This window comes from Corvus kubaryi, unplaced genomic scaffold (genome assembly GCF_017639235.1).
Source record: "Corvus kubaryi isolate FWS band 111438036 unplaced genomic scaffold, C.kubaryi_AGA036_p1.0 37396, whole genome shotgun sequence".
NCBI classification, from domain to species: Eukaryota; Metazoa; Chordata; class Aves; order Passeriformes; family Corvidae; genus Corvus; species Corvus kubaryi.
Window position 1 is genome coordinate 21,765,830 of NW_024581135.1, and position 16,208 is coordinate 21,782,037.

The window sequence follows — 16,208 nt, forward strand, 5'->3', positions numbered from 1 at the left end:
TCCATTGGTGATTACTTCTGATCCTGGACAAAAGTTATAATTACTAAGGGTATAACATGAATTTAGAGGTGGAAATAAAGTATTTTGAATTTAAGCCAAAATGAAAACAAAAATTTTGATTTTTCTTCTACTATCCCATCAGAAGAATAATCACTGATTGATTCTTCTAATATCACTGTGATATGTAAAAGATGCTACATACTTTAAAATTTAAGAGACGAGTAATATCAATGAATAATTAAAACGGAAATACAGCTTAATTTAGTTCCAGATCCTCTTAGGCATAGCCTTTGCTAGCATGTTCTTACTGAATGCTTACATAATTTAATCAATTATTTAAGTATTGATAATTTAAAAATATTTGGATTACATACCAGATCCAAGTAAAAGTAACTTATGGAGAATAATACTGACTTCAAATTCTGACATGAATTATGTAAGAAAACACTGCCTAAGCACATACTGCAGACAAGTATAGTGAAGAAAATGTATCACATTCTCTTAATCTGTGTATCATGTACAGAAAATGCATAAAACATATGCCTATTCCAGCAGAAAAGTGAATAAACTTAACAGAAGTATATACTTACCAGCCACAATGACACTATCATTACGAGCCGGACCAAATTTCAGTGTCATCTCATGTTTATGTTTATGGACAGCCAAATGATCCTCATTGGTAAAACGCTGCAGCAGAAAGTTTCAAGAAACAGTTGAAACTGGGAGTGTGAACACAGCAAATGCCATACCACAGAAAGCAATTTTTCCAACATGTAAAACTATCATTACTACATTAAAAGACAACCCTCTAACGCAGATATATCTTGTTCCTTGGTCAACAGTACCAAGCAGAAATATTATAAAACTCAAATGATGCTCATAGTAACTAAGTATGGTACCAGGAAAATTGTAGTGTAAGTACCTGCATATATCAAAAGTCCAAGATAACATCTCGGAGTGCTGCCTCCATCAACCAGCAGCAAAACCATTTGCTGTATTAATGGTTCTTGACAATGTCTAGTAATTCATTACCACTACTTGACTACTTCATTGTGTGTATAACCACAATAATGACAATTGATCTGTAATCACAAACTTCACTGCATTTAACAGCATGAAGATAAAATATACTATAGCTCCTGCCCCTGACCATTTACTACATAAACAAGAGGCAGGTAGAAAGGGAAACACTAGAACCATGTCAGACGACTGTAATGCTGTGAATGAACTAAACCTACCAGCACTTTACAAACATCTCAGGTTTGCTTGTTTCATGCACACTTTCCCCAAAATTTGAGGTCTATGCTATAGAAAAAGCAGTAAGCAGACAAACTATGTGCTGTAAAAGAGATATTCTTACTTTCACTATTTATTTACTTTCACCAATTTGCTATGTATCTGTAATTGTGGGTGAAGTTAGTGTTTCAATTGACATAATCTAAAAAAATGTTTCCCGAGCTGCAGCTTTCCTAAAAAGAACACATTTTACACAAAACATAGTAATTCTTAATGTGTTTTGTGAACATTTGAGCCACAAATTATGTTTCTCTTATGCCTCACTAATTTAAGTCACTCCACATGTACCTTACAACAGATACACACCAAGAATCACCTCTCAGGAACTAACATACAAGCTGAATTGACCTCAGAGTACAGTAACTCAGAATGTTTCCATGAGAAAGAACATGTACGTGTGGAACTGTGAGGGAAATTAAAAACGCGGGATCACTGTAAGGGTGAAACAGGCAAGGGACTTTTTTTCCCTTACAACTCTATTGCCCAGGGTTGCAAATACCCAGCTCTCCGTAACTCCTGTGCCTTATCTCTGCATACAGAGTAAGTCAGAAATTTCTGCGTTCTATCACCCCAAAAGACTTAAATGTAGCTTTCTGTCCTCACAAAGTGGTGCACCAGCTCTTCCAGAGGGAAGAGGATGTCCAGATCCTGACTCCCTCTCTCCGTCCTACAGCACGAAGCTGGCATCTGGAGAAGCCTTGCCCATTTTCCGGGACACGAACTTCTCTCTTCACCTTCCCTGGAAACATGCACTGCTGTAGACCCCATGATATGTCTTCTGTGAGATTTAGTTACCAAAACTTCTGACAGTATACACTGCAATGAGATTCAATTAGGATGGGGACAAACACGTTGCTTAGGAGAAAGCAATCCTCTTCTGTTACTTTTGGTATCTCTGAACATACTAGACATAACAAGAAATCTTAGTCCTCTCCTGCTTTAAATACAGAAGACTACATTAATATAACATTAATACTGTCGTTCATCATAAAAGCTAAGTTTCCAGAATAAAAATGAGAGTATTTTGAACTCAAAATCCAAATAAATTGAAGCGCACAAATATAAGGAAAAACATCTTGTTTATGAAATCGATTCTATATAAAGGCAGCAACCATTATATTATGAAAAAAAATCAGCTTATGAAATAATTTTATACACAGGATGCAGGGATGTCCACCACACACAGCAGATAATGCAAATGCATTTATTTTCAGGATACTAAATAAAAGTGTTAAGACAGCTTCCTTTTAAGCAACCATCTGCTAAAATACTCCACAATATTTTCATTTTTCTGTTCACATTCACCTATATATATATATATACACACACACACACTAATGCTATTTACTAGAATACATTAAAACTACAATAGGAATTGAAATATATTCTGTGGCATGCATAGTGTTACAATCTTCCTATACACAGCAACATACATAAAACAAACTTATGCCAATAAATATTTGCAGTCACCACAGCTATGAAGAGTAGTGACAAGGAACCTTCACACTGAGCTCCCCACCAACACTGAAATATCCTAGAAAATGCAGGTTATCTCATACAAGTTAGGTCTTGATTATTTTCCTAATGAAAGCAAGTAAAGCAGGGCTAGCAAATTAAATTATTTTTAGCTCAGAAAGAATAATTTAATTAGTTTTTTCTTCTGTGGATAGCATTTTGGATAAACATATAACATGCTACAAATTCTTGCCTTTTAGCAAAATAAAAATACTTTCTAGCAATTATCATAAGCCCCTTTCCGTCAATCCCTAAAAATACATTTCACTGTTTTACTTTTATTTGATCAATGCTAGTAACTTCAGTTCAGACCATTACCTGGCCACATCCAGGGGCAGTACATAAAAAGGGTTTGTCATCACTCATATTCCACAGGTCGTTGTGCTACCTGTATTAAAATTAGAATGGAACAAATTTTACAAATATTGCAACGAATTATCAATACATCAACATCCACAGGCTATTTTAATATCCTATGGGCAAGAATTTCTACCTTCTGACTACACTAATATTCTAAATACCCATGATTCAAATGGATTTTCAAGCTCTGTCAGGAAGGTACACAAAATCCACCACAGCAGTTTCTGAACATTACAACTCAATCAGAAATCCACAAGTTTGTATGTAACATGACTAATTGCAAAAAGTATCTGAAAGCATAGTAAGAACAACTTGTCACTGAAATCAAATTGTATTAATGATCCAATTCTCACAGTTAAAAAGAGATCAAAGCAGCAGACAATACCACACAGTCAAGGTTATGGTGCCAACAGATGAGGAAGAAGTGTTGATTACTTAGCCTTTTCACAATCTTTATTTAAAGCTCATCATTAAAGGTAAGTTGGCACACAGCCCTTTGTGTAAACCGTTACAAATCTAATTACAAAAACATGCACTATACTAATGTTTCAGCTACTAAATTATTGACAGACTAAAAATACTTAGGAAAGAAGTAAGATATTAATTATACTTGGCGCTGTTTTGCATACTCACCCCACACAATAATACACATACCTGCCAAATTTCACATATAAACCTGTTTCATACGGCAAACTATCATATCCTCCTTTTCATGGCAATGAACTGTAACTAAAAGAAGATATTAATTACTATGCATGCTAAAAATGAAATAATGCATGATTTTGTAAAGATAAATGATAAAATGTCCACTATCCACCCATGAAACACAACAGTTTTTCAAAGAAATTGTTTACTTCAATACATCCTCTAATTAGTGTGGCATCTGTGGCTTTACGCTGGAGGAAATACATTCATCTTTAAATGAGTATTTGTATGAAGAACTAACAGTGTTAGTTCTGAACACTACTTAGACTGATGAAGCAAATAAAGATGAATAAAGATGTTTTTATGATTAAATATCATAGGCAGAATAAATCCATCTCTCCCCCAGCATGCTGGTCATGTAGAGTTGCAAGGATTCTCAAATTGTTTAACCATCCTAAGAATGCACACTTCTGGTACACACCTGGGCACTAGACACAAGACATATCAAGTAAGCATAAGCAAACCATTTCAGACTCATTACTGCACAGTACCTGATCCTTCTGGATGTACCTGTACAGTAAAAAACTACTGTGTATAGACTTTTTGGATAGTCCTTCAAGGAGGAGGAGATCCCAGTGTCCTTTGTAATGTACACCCAACAGCAAAGAAAGGAAAACATGGCATGCAGCAGATTTTAAACTGTCACTTCTAAATATATACATTTAAAGGAATGAGGATACTGAGCTGAGATCAGAAGTCGAGAAGAGACGAATGGCTGCCAGAAAACTTTAGAGTCTTTGGCACTGACAGCTCAGGGAAACATTTACATCCCAAAGGAAGGATGCCAAAGCAAATCAGGGATGAAGACTGTTCCACTGTTCTTTGCAAAGAGTTCACAACCTGTCTCAAGTTTCTGAATGAATGAAGTATGTTTTGAACTGTGCAAACTGTGAACTTGGTACTTTCACTAATAAGGAATATTAACGAGGTTATGGGCAAGTCTGAATACTCATGACTAAGGCTCCAGGGTAAGAAATAAGGTCCTTATCCATGACACTTTAGGAATATATCCTTACAATATGTGGAATTTCAATAGACTTAACAGCTATCCCACAAGCTTATTACTCTTCTTCAGCTATGCAACAATCTTATTTCTTTAAATGCAGGCTCAAACTAACAGAGTTAGTCTCATGTAGATCTCAAGAGGAATTAGTTTTGTTAAACCTGTGATCATAGGGCACCATATACTTACATAATGGCTACATATGCCACCATATGCCAATATGCACATATGGATATGTATTATGAGCAGACTAGTAATATCCATATCAGAAATGTCAGATGATGTAAGAAACAATTCCGATTTTTTTTTTTATCCAAAGGATGAAGATTTTGATTAACTAAAGGGCATGTAGGACATTTTTTCTACTCAGTTACTGTATCTTGTTGCCAGTCTCTGAGAGATGCAGTTTTGGCCATAAAACCTACTCCCTCCATGCTGTTAGTATTTCTCCTAGGTGAGAAGACATAAAGATCAATTTTTTAAGTCCACTCATTTTCTCTTTTAAAAGAGTATTACCAGAGCTCGTATTTGCATGTGAAGTTGTATCTGGTTCCATGTTTTGGTTTGCAAAGCCTGTGAATTTTGAATGCCTGATGTACAAGTTAAAAAATCAATCCTTGTGAAAAAGAAAAGCAGCGCTGTCCTTCTGGCAAACTTACTGGAAAAAAATTGGAGATAAATTCATTTCCTCATCTTTGTAACATTATTTGACTGCAGACCACATGGAATTTTGTGAGGTAATCCCTTGTAAAGAGATTCCGGATAACATCTGAGGAAAAAAAATTATGTTGAAGCACTGAAATTTTTGCACCTAAAAGAGAAAAGAAGTTCACTCGCATTCCAAGCAAGACCTTGGACGTTTAAAATCTAAACAGAAACTAGATCTGACAGGATGGGAAAACAAAGGGCTCACATTCATTAGTGCAGCCAAATTGGTTAGAATTGTATTTACCTATTACAAAGACAAATGCAAGGCTTGCACCTAGAACAAAATAACTCCATGCAACAGTGGAGGCTGAGGGGCAACTGGTGCCAAGCAGCTTTGGGGCAGAACCTGTAACTCCTGGTGGACAACAAAGCCAGCTGGATTCAGCATCATGTCAGTTGCAGCACTGAAAGACAAGAGGCTACTGGGATGAATTAGCAATGGCACAGCAATGAGATGAAGGGAAGTGATTATCCTCCTCTATCTGGCACCATAAGGCTATATAGCTCAAGTGCCATATCCAGTGCTGAGCCCCTCAAGACAGCTGATGAACTGGAGAGCAAACATCTGGGGGCCCCATCAAAATGGTTAGGAGGCTGGACTACTACATAACAAGAGGAACATCAGGAAGCAAATTCAGAATGGAGAAGGAGTGCTAAAGAAGCATCTACTTGCTGTCTTAAACTATCTAATGTGTTGATGCAGAGAAGTCAGATCCAGACTTTAGGTAGAGTATAATAAAAGGATGAGATGTAACATTCACAAGACACAAGTTAACAAGAAAGTTAAGGGCAAGTGTAGAGGAAGAAGAAAACACAGTATTAAAAAAAAAAAAAAAAATCCCACAGTGAGGGCTGCTGAACACTGGAACAGGTTGCCACGTGGGGCTGTGGAATCTCCACCCTTGCAGAAATTCAAAATTTGACTGGATGACATTCTGAGCAATCCAAGATAACTCTGAAATTTAAAGCATACCATAAAGATACCATAGCAAGGAACAGAGGTTAACAACCGCAATAGACCATCCAAACCAGGGTAATATTCTGACACCTTTAGAAGACTCTGCATGATCAAAAACCCGCTGCTGCTACAAAACACACACAAACCCCATCCTTTGCCTCCTCTTTTCCTTGTGGATTGCATGTTGCCTGACAGGCATAACAAAACTAACACAGAGAAGGCAAATTTTCAGAAAAAAAAAGTTTGTAATTGCCACTCTAATTTCAAAAGAGTCTCTCTCTCTTGTAGACTGATTGCTCCAAGTGAGAATATCACAGTAAGAAAGAACAATTTAGGAAATACCTTTCCCTTGAAAGCCAAAATAGCAACTTAGATGCCATCTTGACAAAAATGTTACTCTCAAAGCCAAATGAGAAATGTAATAGATGAAGTGATAACCCTGTCACTAAAGGGGAATTATAGACACCCTGGACTGTTACCTAGGCAACAGCTAACACCTTGTCCCATAGAAAAAAAAGACAGTTCCTGAAGGAATCCAACACGAATGTGAAACTCCAGCCTTAACTCATCTCTTCAGATAGAATGAACATTCAGTGAAATGGTTCTTACTACAGTCCACTGAACTGCAACTTTCTTCTGTAAGCTTCAAACCCTACATTCCTTTCAGTAGCATAAAGAAATCCATATGTAGAATTCCAGTCACACAGTAACAGGATCAGAGCTGAACACAGGAAAAACCTGAAATAACCTTGGCAGGATAATCAACTTCAGTACTAAAATCAGAAAATAATCTCAGTTTTTTGGTGTTTGCTCTGTACTTTCACCACAAAAGTAAAATACATTCACATCATGCCTATTTAAAATGTAGCAAGCCTCTTTTATCATGTTTGGAATGTAAATGATACAGTAAATATATAAATAAGTACACATCCATCTTGAAAATATATATAATATGGAGAAATAAAAATGAGTTTGCAGGTAATTCACTAATATTTAGAGCAGTGTGCTTATTTAAAAAATAAAGATGTCTCTACAAAATGTCACCTTTATATTTATCTAAATTTGCTACAAAAATAGCTTCAACAATTATCTGAATATTTCCATAAGATTTTAATTAAACACCTTGGGTACACTTTGTGGAAACTATTATTACATAGTCTGAGGCTTGCTTTCAAAATACCTTTCTGCAGACAATGTTACAAAGAATACAATCATACACTGACTTAAGTCATGTCTTGTTGGCTTATTTAACTGCTACAGATTCTTCTGTTTTCTCTTAATTGCCTACATATGGGAGCATGGAAAACACAACTGACACCTTGTTTCAAAATTTTTCTACTGAACATTTAAACAGCTGTTTAAAATGTATATATATCGATAGTCTTTGCAAAAACTTATTCAAATTTGCTGAGAAAAGTAATTCTTCACACACACCTACTAAAGACTCACCAAACTTGCAGCTAAAGCCTCTACTTTACCATATGTAAATGGTACCATATGTACCTGTAGAAAGCAAGGTGTGTGCAAAAAGTCACAAGTCCATGTGACACAAGTCAGTGACAAGTCCATGCACAGAGCCACTCACAGGCTGTGCAGTCTTACCCTGTGATTACTTATTTTAAGCACTGTAGCAATACAGAGACTGCCCTCCTGTAACATCAGGGCTGACACAAACAGCACAGAAGAAAACTGCCAGAACTGAACACAGAAAACACAAGCACGAACACACACAGCCCCAAGAGCAAACAAAAATGTTAAAACTTTTGATGACAGCATTCTTCTTTTGGCCAACATGCAAGAAGAGATACATGTTCTTACAAGTGTGCCACCCTCCCAAACTGGGTAGTCCACAGAGGACAATGTGTCAGTCTGCAGCTACAGTAGCAGCTGATTTATCTCCTACTGCTTACATGAGCAGCACACCCAAGCCTTGCAGCTACACTGACCACTTGCATGTGGCTCCAACCCAAGAAACACCTGTACAGTCTGGTTTGAAAAAGATGAAAAGTTGGACAAAAACTGTATCAGGCCACTGAGACAAGTAAGAATTATAGTAGTCCATCAGCATTTGATTTCCTCCGAGTCCAAACATTACAAAGTGCTTATGTTACAGTAACAGTGATGTATTTTCCTACGGATGTTTGCATTTCCTCAAGCCTGATCATGTCTAGTCAACATTTCCTTTTATTCATTACATTGGATCTGGGATTGTGCCCCCTTCTACTGCAACATACAAAGCCTTACTGTATAGAGAATTATTAACTCTTACTAAACTTATCTGTTGATCTCATCATAGTGTTTAACTACTTTAGGTAATGTAAGACTTCACGTTAAAGCTTCATTTTATAATAGGAAACTGAAGCATAAAAGAACCAGGTCAAAAACTTTAAGTTTTATCAACTTTTACGAGTTCTACTTAGAGTACATACTTATTGAAAGTAAAGTGAACTGAACATATTTGCCACAGTAAAGAATAACAGCTTCTTAATGGTTACCTGAAGAGCTGAATATAGTGTTTTGCTTAGCTCCTTCCAAGACTTCTTTAGATGGGGGCAGGTAGCTATTTTTGTTTTCTAAATTTAAACGCCTCACAATTAAGAGATGGCTTTCTTATACAACCAAACAAATATCAACAAAAATCAAAATGAACACGGCGCCCTTATACTTTCAATGCTTGCATACAGCAGCCACATCATAAATTTCAATCACTTCTCACATTTGAGTCTATCTTTATTTCCACAATTTACTATACAGGTAGATTTGCAAGTTGTGATTTCAGTAAAAATTCGATGTTAGTAGGTAGAATACACCACTTAAAAAGAAGAGACATAAATTTGAAAAAATTAATTTGTATTTTAAAAGGAAGAAAATCCCATTGCTCTACTTACCTGGAGGGACTGGAACAGCTGTATTTTCTGTTTCCTATAAAGCAAAAGAAGAAAGGTGAAGCAAAAGTGGTGTAGTTAATACTTGACCATTACAGGACACTTTCAGAAGTGATCTGACTCTATTTCCATAACACTGTCGAATTTGGCATTCCTAAAAAATAAAACTGAACAATGAAGGAAATGGAGGAGATAAAACTTGAAAAATTAAAACATTACTCCTCATAATGAAAGTGGGATTGGCAGAAAGTAACCTAATAGATTCTGCTGTAGTCCAGAATATTTAAAGTTTGTAAATAGCAATAGCTGGCAAACAGGGAAACAGGAGCTCCTTCTTCACACTACGCTGCTAGCATAATGCTTAAATTTCTTCTTCTAGAAAGTCAAATGTTAGGCACTTTTTGCTGATATTATTAAGTAACTGCTTGTATCTGATGTCTAAAGTTAATTCCATACCTTCCCCAATTTGTCTAAATTCTATAAAGGGCAGAGCATCTGGACAAGAAGGAAAGATACAAGTAAGGATGATTGACTTAACAAATTGCAATAAGAACAAGAAAGCCAGTTGGACAGATAGTCACATATGCAGAAACAAAGCAATAAATTCCTTCAGCTGCAGGAGTGGCTTCTTCCACAAGAAGACACATTTCTGGTAAACAGAGACCACTAATGGCATAAAGAAAGGTCCTTAGGCCTAACACTTCCTGTTGGCTGAACATGGTGGCTTCTAATTCAACCCTCTGGCTTAAGTATTTTTCAGAGACACCCCTGATCTTTCTTTAACTTAGTAAAAATTCAGGCTATACAGCTCTTGTAGATAAGCAAAAAGTCAATGAACCTCAGAAAAGAGCACAGAGGGGTTAATATTCCTCCCATCTTTTCACAATTTGCTTAGAGATATTAGGGCTTACTTGCCCCAGTTCATTTATCTAGGTTTGAACATCTTCAACCTAACACACATTAGAAATCCAAGCTCATTTTTATACACTAGCTTCAACAAATTAAAAAAAAAAAAAAAAAAAAGCTTAACAAAAAGTTACTTCATTTTTACATTTTCTTAGATGGCATCCCTGAAGTCTAAAATTGAATTAATTAATTAAGGATTTAATTCTAAAAATCTTTAAATATATCAAATATTCCACTACAGGATTCCTCCTGCTCATTAAAACAGAATGATCTTTTTCTTTCCTGTAAGCACTTATATAAATGACCACTGGCTTTACCTAGAAAGGAAACATGATATATTCCTTGGAACGCCTTCCTGAAGAGAAGTTCTTATCTGAAGGGAAGCTAATGGAAAAGTTCTCAGGCTGAACCAAAGCTGACACTGAACAAAGTTGAAAACAGTACAGCATAAATGTGAAAAAAAAACATTTATTGCATAATTATTAAATACTGACTAATATTTCTGTCACTAACTATATTCAATGCCTCCTTAGAGTGCATATTATATGTGAAACAAATATAGTTCAGTTATGCAGAACAATGGTAATTTGAAATCTATTCAGTATCAAAATAAAAGTTAAAAGTATTGAGTCACATTTGCTTCTTTGAAAATCGAAAATGCGTAATTTTTATGCAGAAACTCAAGACTATGTTAAGAGACCATTAAGAATGTTAATATTATAAATAACTTTAAGTTAGGAAAACTTCATGGAGGTAAAAATGTATATTTTTAAGTTCAAGTTAATTAAGAGTAGAAGAAGAAAAAGCTGATGACAGAAAAGGGATTTTTAGCACTAGGCACATTCAAAATTTAATGACAAAAGAATGAAAATAATACCATAGTTCATGCTGTTCAATGTGGTCATAAAAGAAAAGCAGCATGAAAAACAAGATTATTAATAAAAGTAAGTATGACTAAATTTATGATCTGAAAGCATTTTATTAGATACTACATAGTCTAGAAGTTTCTGGAAAAAGACCTACCAAACATATTCGTATTTCTAGAATTCAAGTCAGGATAGAATATCAACAACATTATGAAGAAGATCAAAAGCTCAACTACTTGACTAAGCATTAGCATGCAACGTCAGTACTGAAACATAAAATCCCAATGGATTTTTAAAAGAGCTGCTTCACTTTATGTACACATTAAGGTTTCTTATTATTTGACAATTCTTTTGAAGCATTATATAACAACCAGTCCCTGACAAAATTATTGTTTTGTTTTTTAACAAGACAACTTGACACTTTTGATTCTGGATTGCATAATTATAAACACTTCAGAGTTAATCCAAGTGAATGCCAAACTGGACTACAGCTTGTCCCTCTGAAATTACGTCTGCAATGGGATGTCCATTAACAGACAGCAGATGGCTCAAGAAATCCCACCTAAAACACCTGTGGAAGACCAGAACCACAAGGACTGGTCCACATCCTATCGGGAGGGCTGAATTCAGCATCTAACACAGACCTAGCAGTCTTATGACCCAAACTTCACAACGTTTGTTTTTATTACCTCTTACCTGGCTTTACGCTCAGCAAGAAGTAGGGATGTGACATTCACTGCCATGAGCAGAATATGTCAAAAAGAAAACAAACCCACTGTTTTAAAAAGTGGTATATAAAATACATTTTAGCCATGTTTGTGGTCATTATTTGGAAAGTAGAGGATGATTCAGAGTATTCAGGTCATTCAAATTTCTCATTTCAGTGCAAGGAAACAGGTGACAGCAACACTATTGGAAGATAAACACCTCTGGGAGAAAGCAACAGAACGAAAAGCAAATGAGGGACACACAGTGCATGAACGGGGCATAAAAACACACGAATGGATCTCCCTCCAAGAACAGGGATGCAAAAAGGCTGTAGAATGAGTAAGACTGCAGAAGCAACATGGCAGCACACATATCCCCTAACTCCAAACATGAGGTTGCATCTTGGCATAAAACATTTGTGCTTAAAGCACCGTGCAGCTACCACTAATTGAGGGTCTGTGGCACGTTTTTTCACGTGAAACCTTCAGAAACCTTTTATTAGACAACTAGAGAGACATTATGCACAATAACAGGCAAAGTCAATGAGGCAACTGGTCCAGGAGGTTCAGTTCCACGGCCAGACCCCAGGCAGGCCAACACCTCCCTCTGGTGCAGAAAAGCTGTTCTTACCCCCGCGCCCAACATCCCCCACACCCGTACCCTTCTCCGCACCCTCCACTCCAGCACCGGCACGGACCAAGTTCTCCTTCCAGAGACGACGATGGATGCAGACGGAGGCCTCCTTTGGAGCAAAGACGAGGCGGAAAGGCGAGGCCCGGCTGCTCCCTCCTCCCGCCCTCCGCGCCGGTCCCGGCGATGCCGCCGTGGGGAACCCCGCGTCCCGGATGCGCTGCAGCCCCCTTCACCCCCCCACCCACTCGCCTCGCCGCCCCGCGTCCCGGGCCGCCCGCCAGGCCCTACCTCCAGGCGGGTACCGGTGTCCGCGGCGCCGGCCGGGCCGCCCCGCCCCGCTCTAGGGGCGGCGGGAGCCGCAGGCCGCGCTGGGGGAGGGGGCTGCCGCGGAGAGGAGCAGCGGCGCCATGTTACTGCCTCCCGGGCATCCCCCGCCTACCGCCGCGCCGTGCCGTGCCGCTCCCGCCCCGCCGCCCCCGCCCCCGCCCGGCGCCGCCGCAGCGCGGAGGGAGGAGGAGCCACCGCGCCGGGCCGAGCCGAGCCGGGCCGTGTTTACAAACTCACCCGGAACGCGGCCGGACCGCACATTAAAGGCCGGGTCCCCCGCGGGCTTCCGTCGGCTCTCGCGAGAGCTGCGCGGACACCCCCGCGGGGGCGGGGCGGTGACGCGGCGCGGGGGCGCGGCGGCGGGCGGGGCCATGCCCTGCTCCCCACAGCGGCCGCGGCGGAGCGCGGCTGGGCAGCGCCTCTGCTGCGCTCGGCAAAGCTCGTGTGGTAGAGCAGGATTTGTGCAGCCGTGGCGGAGGGGAGCTCAGGATGAGGTGCCCATCCTCTGCGGCGGGATCTGCAGGACGCCCGGCAGCTGCTGCCAGGGGAGGACGACAGGCACCACGTAGAGACTAAATCACTGCAAGTCTTCGCTCAGCGGCAAGTCTTCACGCGCTTGTCACATCTAACTTTTGGAATAATCAGCGCTCCAAAGCCTGTACTGGCGAGATTCCTCATCTCTCAACACACCTCCATTCAGGGCAGGAGCGAGGTGTATGCCTGAAGCCATGGTTGTGCTAAACATTCACCTTAGTTAATGTATCAAAAATGCTGCAGCACTGTAGAATAATGGCAAACGCCTACATTTTACACAGGAGGAACTAAAAGAGTTTTGGATTCGTTAAAGAAGTAGCATAACCCTATACGGCAACTCAGTTTAGCTAGTATGTGCTCTGAATCACACATTAAGCTTTAATTCTGCACATGTGTATCATTTGGTCTTGTTCTGAGAGTGATCTGAGAGTCTAAGGCCATAACAATAAAGTACTTCTAAAAAAGTAGTATCAGTTCCAGTAACATACATTTTGTCCGAGTTTCTCTGAACTTGCACAAGACAGTATGGTATGTTTCATGTCTTGGTGTGTTGTTTTGGTGGGCACTGTACAGCACTTTTGCAAAGTTCTTTAATATATGGTAGGATAGAAAGCACCGCATAAAAGTACCCTGTTTACCTAAAGGTGGAATTATTCTTTAAAGTAGCATGTTGCAAGGACTCAATTTTAAGTGCAGAAGAGAGGAATAGAGATCTTACTTCTTTGTTCAGGGAGCAACTAAGAGCTGTATTAGATATAAGTATTTTTTGATGGTTTAGCTTCACCATTACATAGCAGCAGCAGTCCTAAGCCTAGACTAAACAACTGAACTGCAAGTGCCTTTCTTCAGTCTGAAATTGATGCAAACAGCAAACAAAGGGAAAGCAGGAAAAGGGCAAAAAACAGCAGCAGGATGTTCACTTATACCTGCAGCAAGGGATTAATTACTTTTACCTGCAGCAATAACTTAAGAGCATAATTGGTAACTTTAACAGTTCCTTCATTTTCTATTAAAATAACATGGCTATTTCAGAGGTGGTATGATGTCTGATCTACTGGGACAGCAGGCAGAACAGTTATTCAGAGACAATGAAGATCTCTGCTTTAGCTGGCTTCAACAACAAAACATGAACAGTCCTTCAATCTAGAGAACCTACAAGACAAATTTTCATGAGCTGACAATCTCTAAGTTCAGCACGGTCCATATCAGAAGAAACTGAAAAAGGTTTCAGGGAAGTGAAGCCTACAGTAACACCTCATAAAACTTAAGTTTGGTTTCTCTGACGTACAGGAAGATTTCTTGATGTAAACTCTTACAGACAAGATCAAGAGACCTTGGTCTGTTGCTGCCCTATTAATGCAAAGAGACTGGGTTGGCGGTTTTTTTGTAAGAAAAAAATTGATATTTTATACATTCATAATTGCTACTTTTGTGAGCATTTTAGGAAAACTGAGTGTAGTCTCTGTCAGACCACTCAAATTGACCAACTAAGCTCTGTTGGAAAGGGATTCCATGTTCCCTGTAATAGTTCACCGGTCAGTATCTGCTCATCACTCATTAACCCTAAGCTCCTTATTGTCTATAAGGAGGATAATCCTCTGGGTGAAGGTTTGTTGCTGTGTTTTGAAAAGTCCTTGATTAATCTTTATCTGTAGAACCCAGATCTGATTCTTTCATGACTGGTATAACTAAATAGCCACTTTGCCTGAGTCTGGCCTATGCTCACCAGTCTAAGAGCAAATTAAAAGGAAACAAGCTTGGGGAGATGCTACTACTAAAACAACCTTCACATCCACATACAGGATCACCCAAGATGTCCACTGCCTTTCAGGCAAGGCTGATCACAAGAAAAAGGGTTCATGTTGAGAGGGTGGTGCATGTGGTAAAAGACGGGATGTAAATCCATGAATTGTTTTTCAAACCCGATTCAAGTAACTCATGGTGACTCAGGTGGCCTTCTTACTGAAGTTACAGAGCAATAGCTCAGCTGGGTCTTCTATCTACACCAAACACAATTACAGCTTAGCAGAAACATTTTATATGCAAACAAATTCCTAAGCAGAATTAACAGAATGGGAGCTGGACTTGACCGAGAGAAGTCTGAAGATACCTGTTTGGCCAAATCCCAGTGATACGGAAATCTGAAGCTTGAATTAAGCTAGTCCACTAGACTGTCCATGATTTTAGGAAATATAGATTGCCACCTCAGATGCCTGTAGAGATCTCTGCTGTACTGAAAGAAGAGAAACAAGTTCACCACCTACCAGGATATCAGGACAGCAGTAAACAGATGAGCTTTAGAGTCTAGGATACCTTTCAGCCAGGACAAATGGACTGTCAGCTTTGCAAATCAACAGCTTCCAAGAACGCATAATAGCAAGTCCCTAAAGTCACCACTGCATGAGCATAAACCACATGGAAGGTACCTGCAAAATGCTTCACCTCCTACCCCCTCTCACTCCTCAAAACCCCCACTTCCTGATCTAGTCACTTAAGACACTAATATTGTTCTAAAGCTACAAATGTAAGATGCTACATATTCTACACTCCTAAAGTTCACATATATAGAAGAACATTCTCTAACAGAGATTGCTATTTTCTACTAAGAACATGTGGGGGAAGTTATTTCTCATGCTGGGTTCTAGAATTTTGTTACACAAATTCTAGAATAATTTAGGTTCGGAAACACCTTTAAGGAAAAGTCTTTTAGACCTTTAAGATCATTAAGTCCAACTGTTAACACTGCAAAGTCCACCATAAACTGAAGTGGACTAAAGTCCACTAAACTTTATCTCTATGAATAC

At 38.9% G+C, this 16,208-nt stretch overlaps 1 protein-coding gene across 9 annotated transcripts in view; it reads right to left on the minus strand.

The window, feature by feature from the left end:
* Positions 1-13,174, minus strand: part of ATF2 (activating transcription factor 2) — a 50,713-nt gene extending 37,539 nt beyond the window's left edge. For 2 of the 9 annotated variants that reach the window (XM_042041531.1, XM_042041525.1), the window contains exons 1-5: positions 13,108-13,173; positions 9,434-9,467; positions 3,826-3,900; positions 3,130-3,199; positions 591-687 (exon numbers count right to left, since the gene is read on the minus strand). In XM_042041531.1, coding sequence (XP_041897465.1) covers positions 591-687; positions 3,130-3,177 — 145 coding nt within the window. In that variant the 5' untranslated portion in view covers positions 3,178-3,199; positions 3,826-3,900; positions 9,434-9,467; positions 13,108-13,173. Of the gene's footprint in view, positions 1-590; positions 688-3,129; positions 3,200-3,825; positions 3,901-5,538; positions 5,649-9,433; positions 9,468-12,570; positions 12,668-12,831; positions 12,980-13,107 lie in introns of those variants that run through there. The other 7 variants (XM_042041529.1, XM_042041530.1, XM_042041526.1 and 4 more) reach the window with 7 other exon arrangements.
* Positions 13,175-16,208: the final 3,034 nt, after the last annotated feature.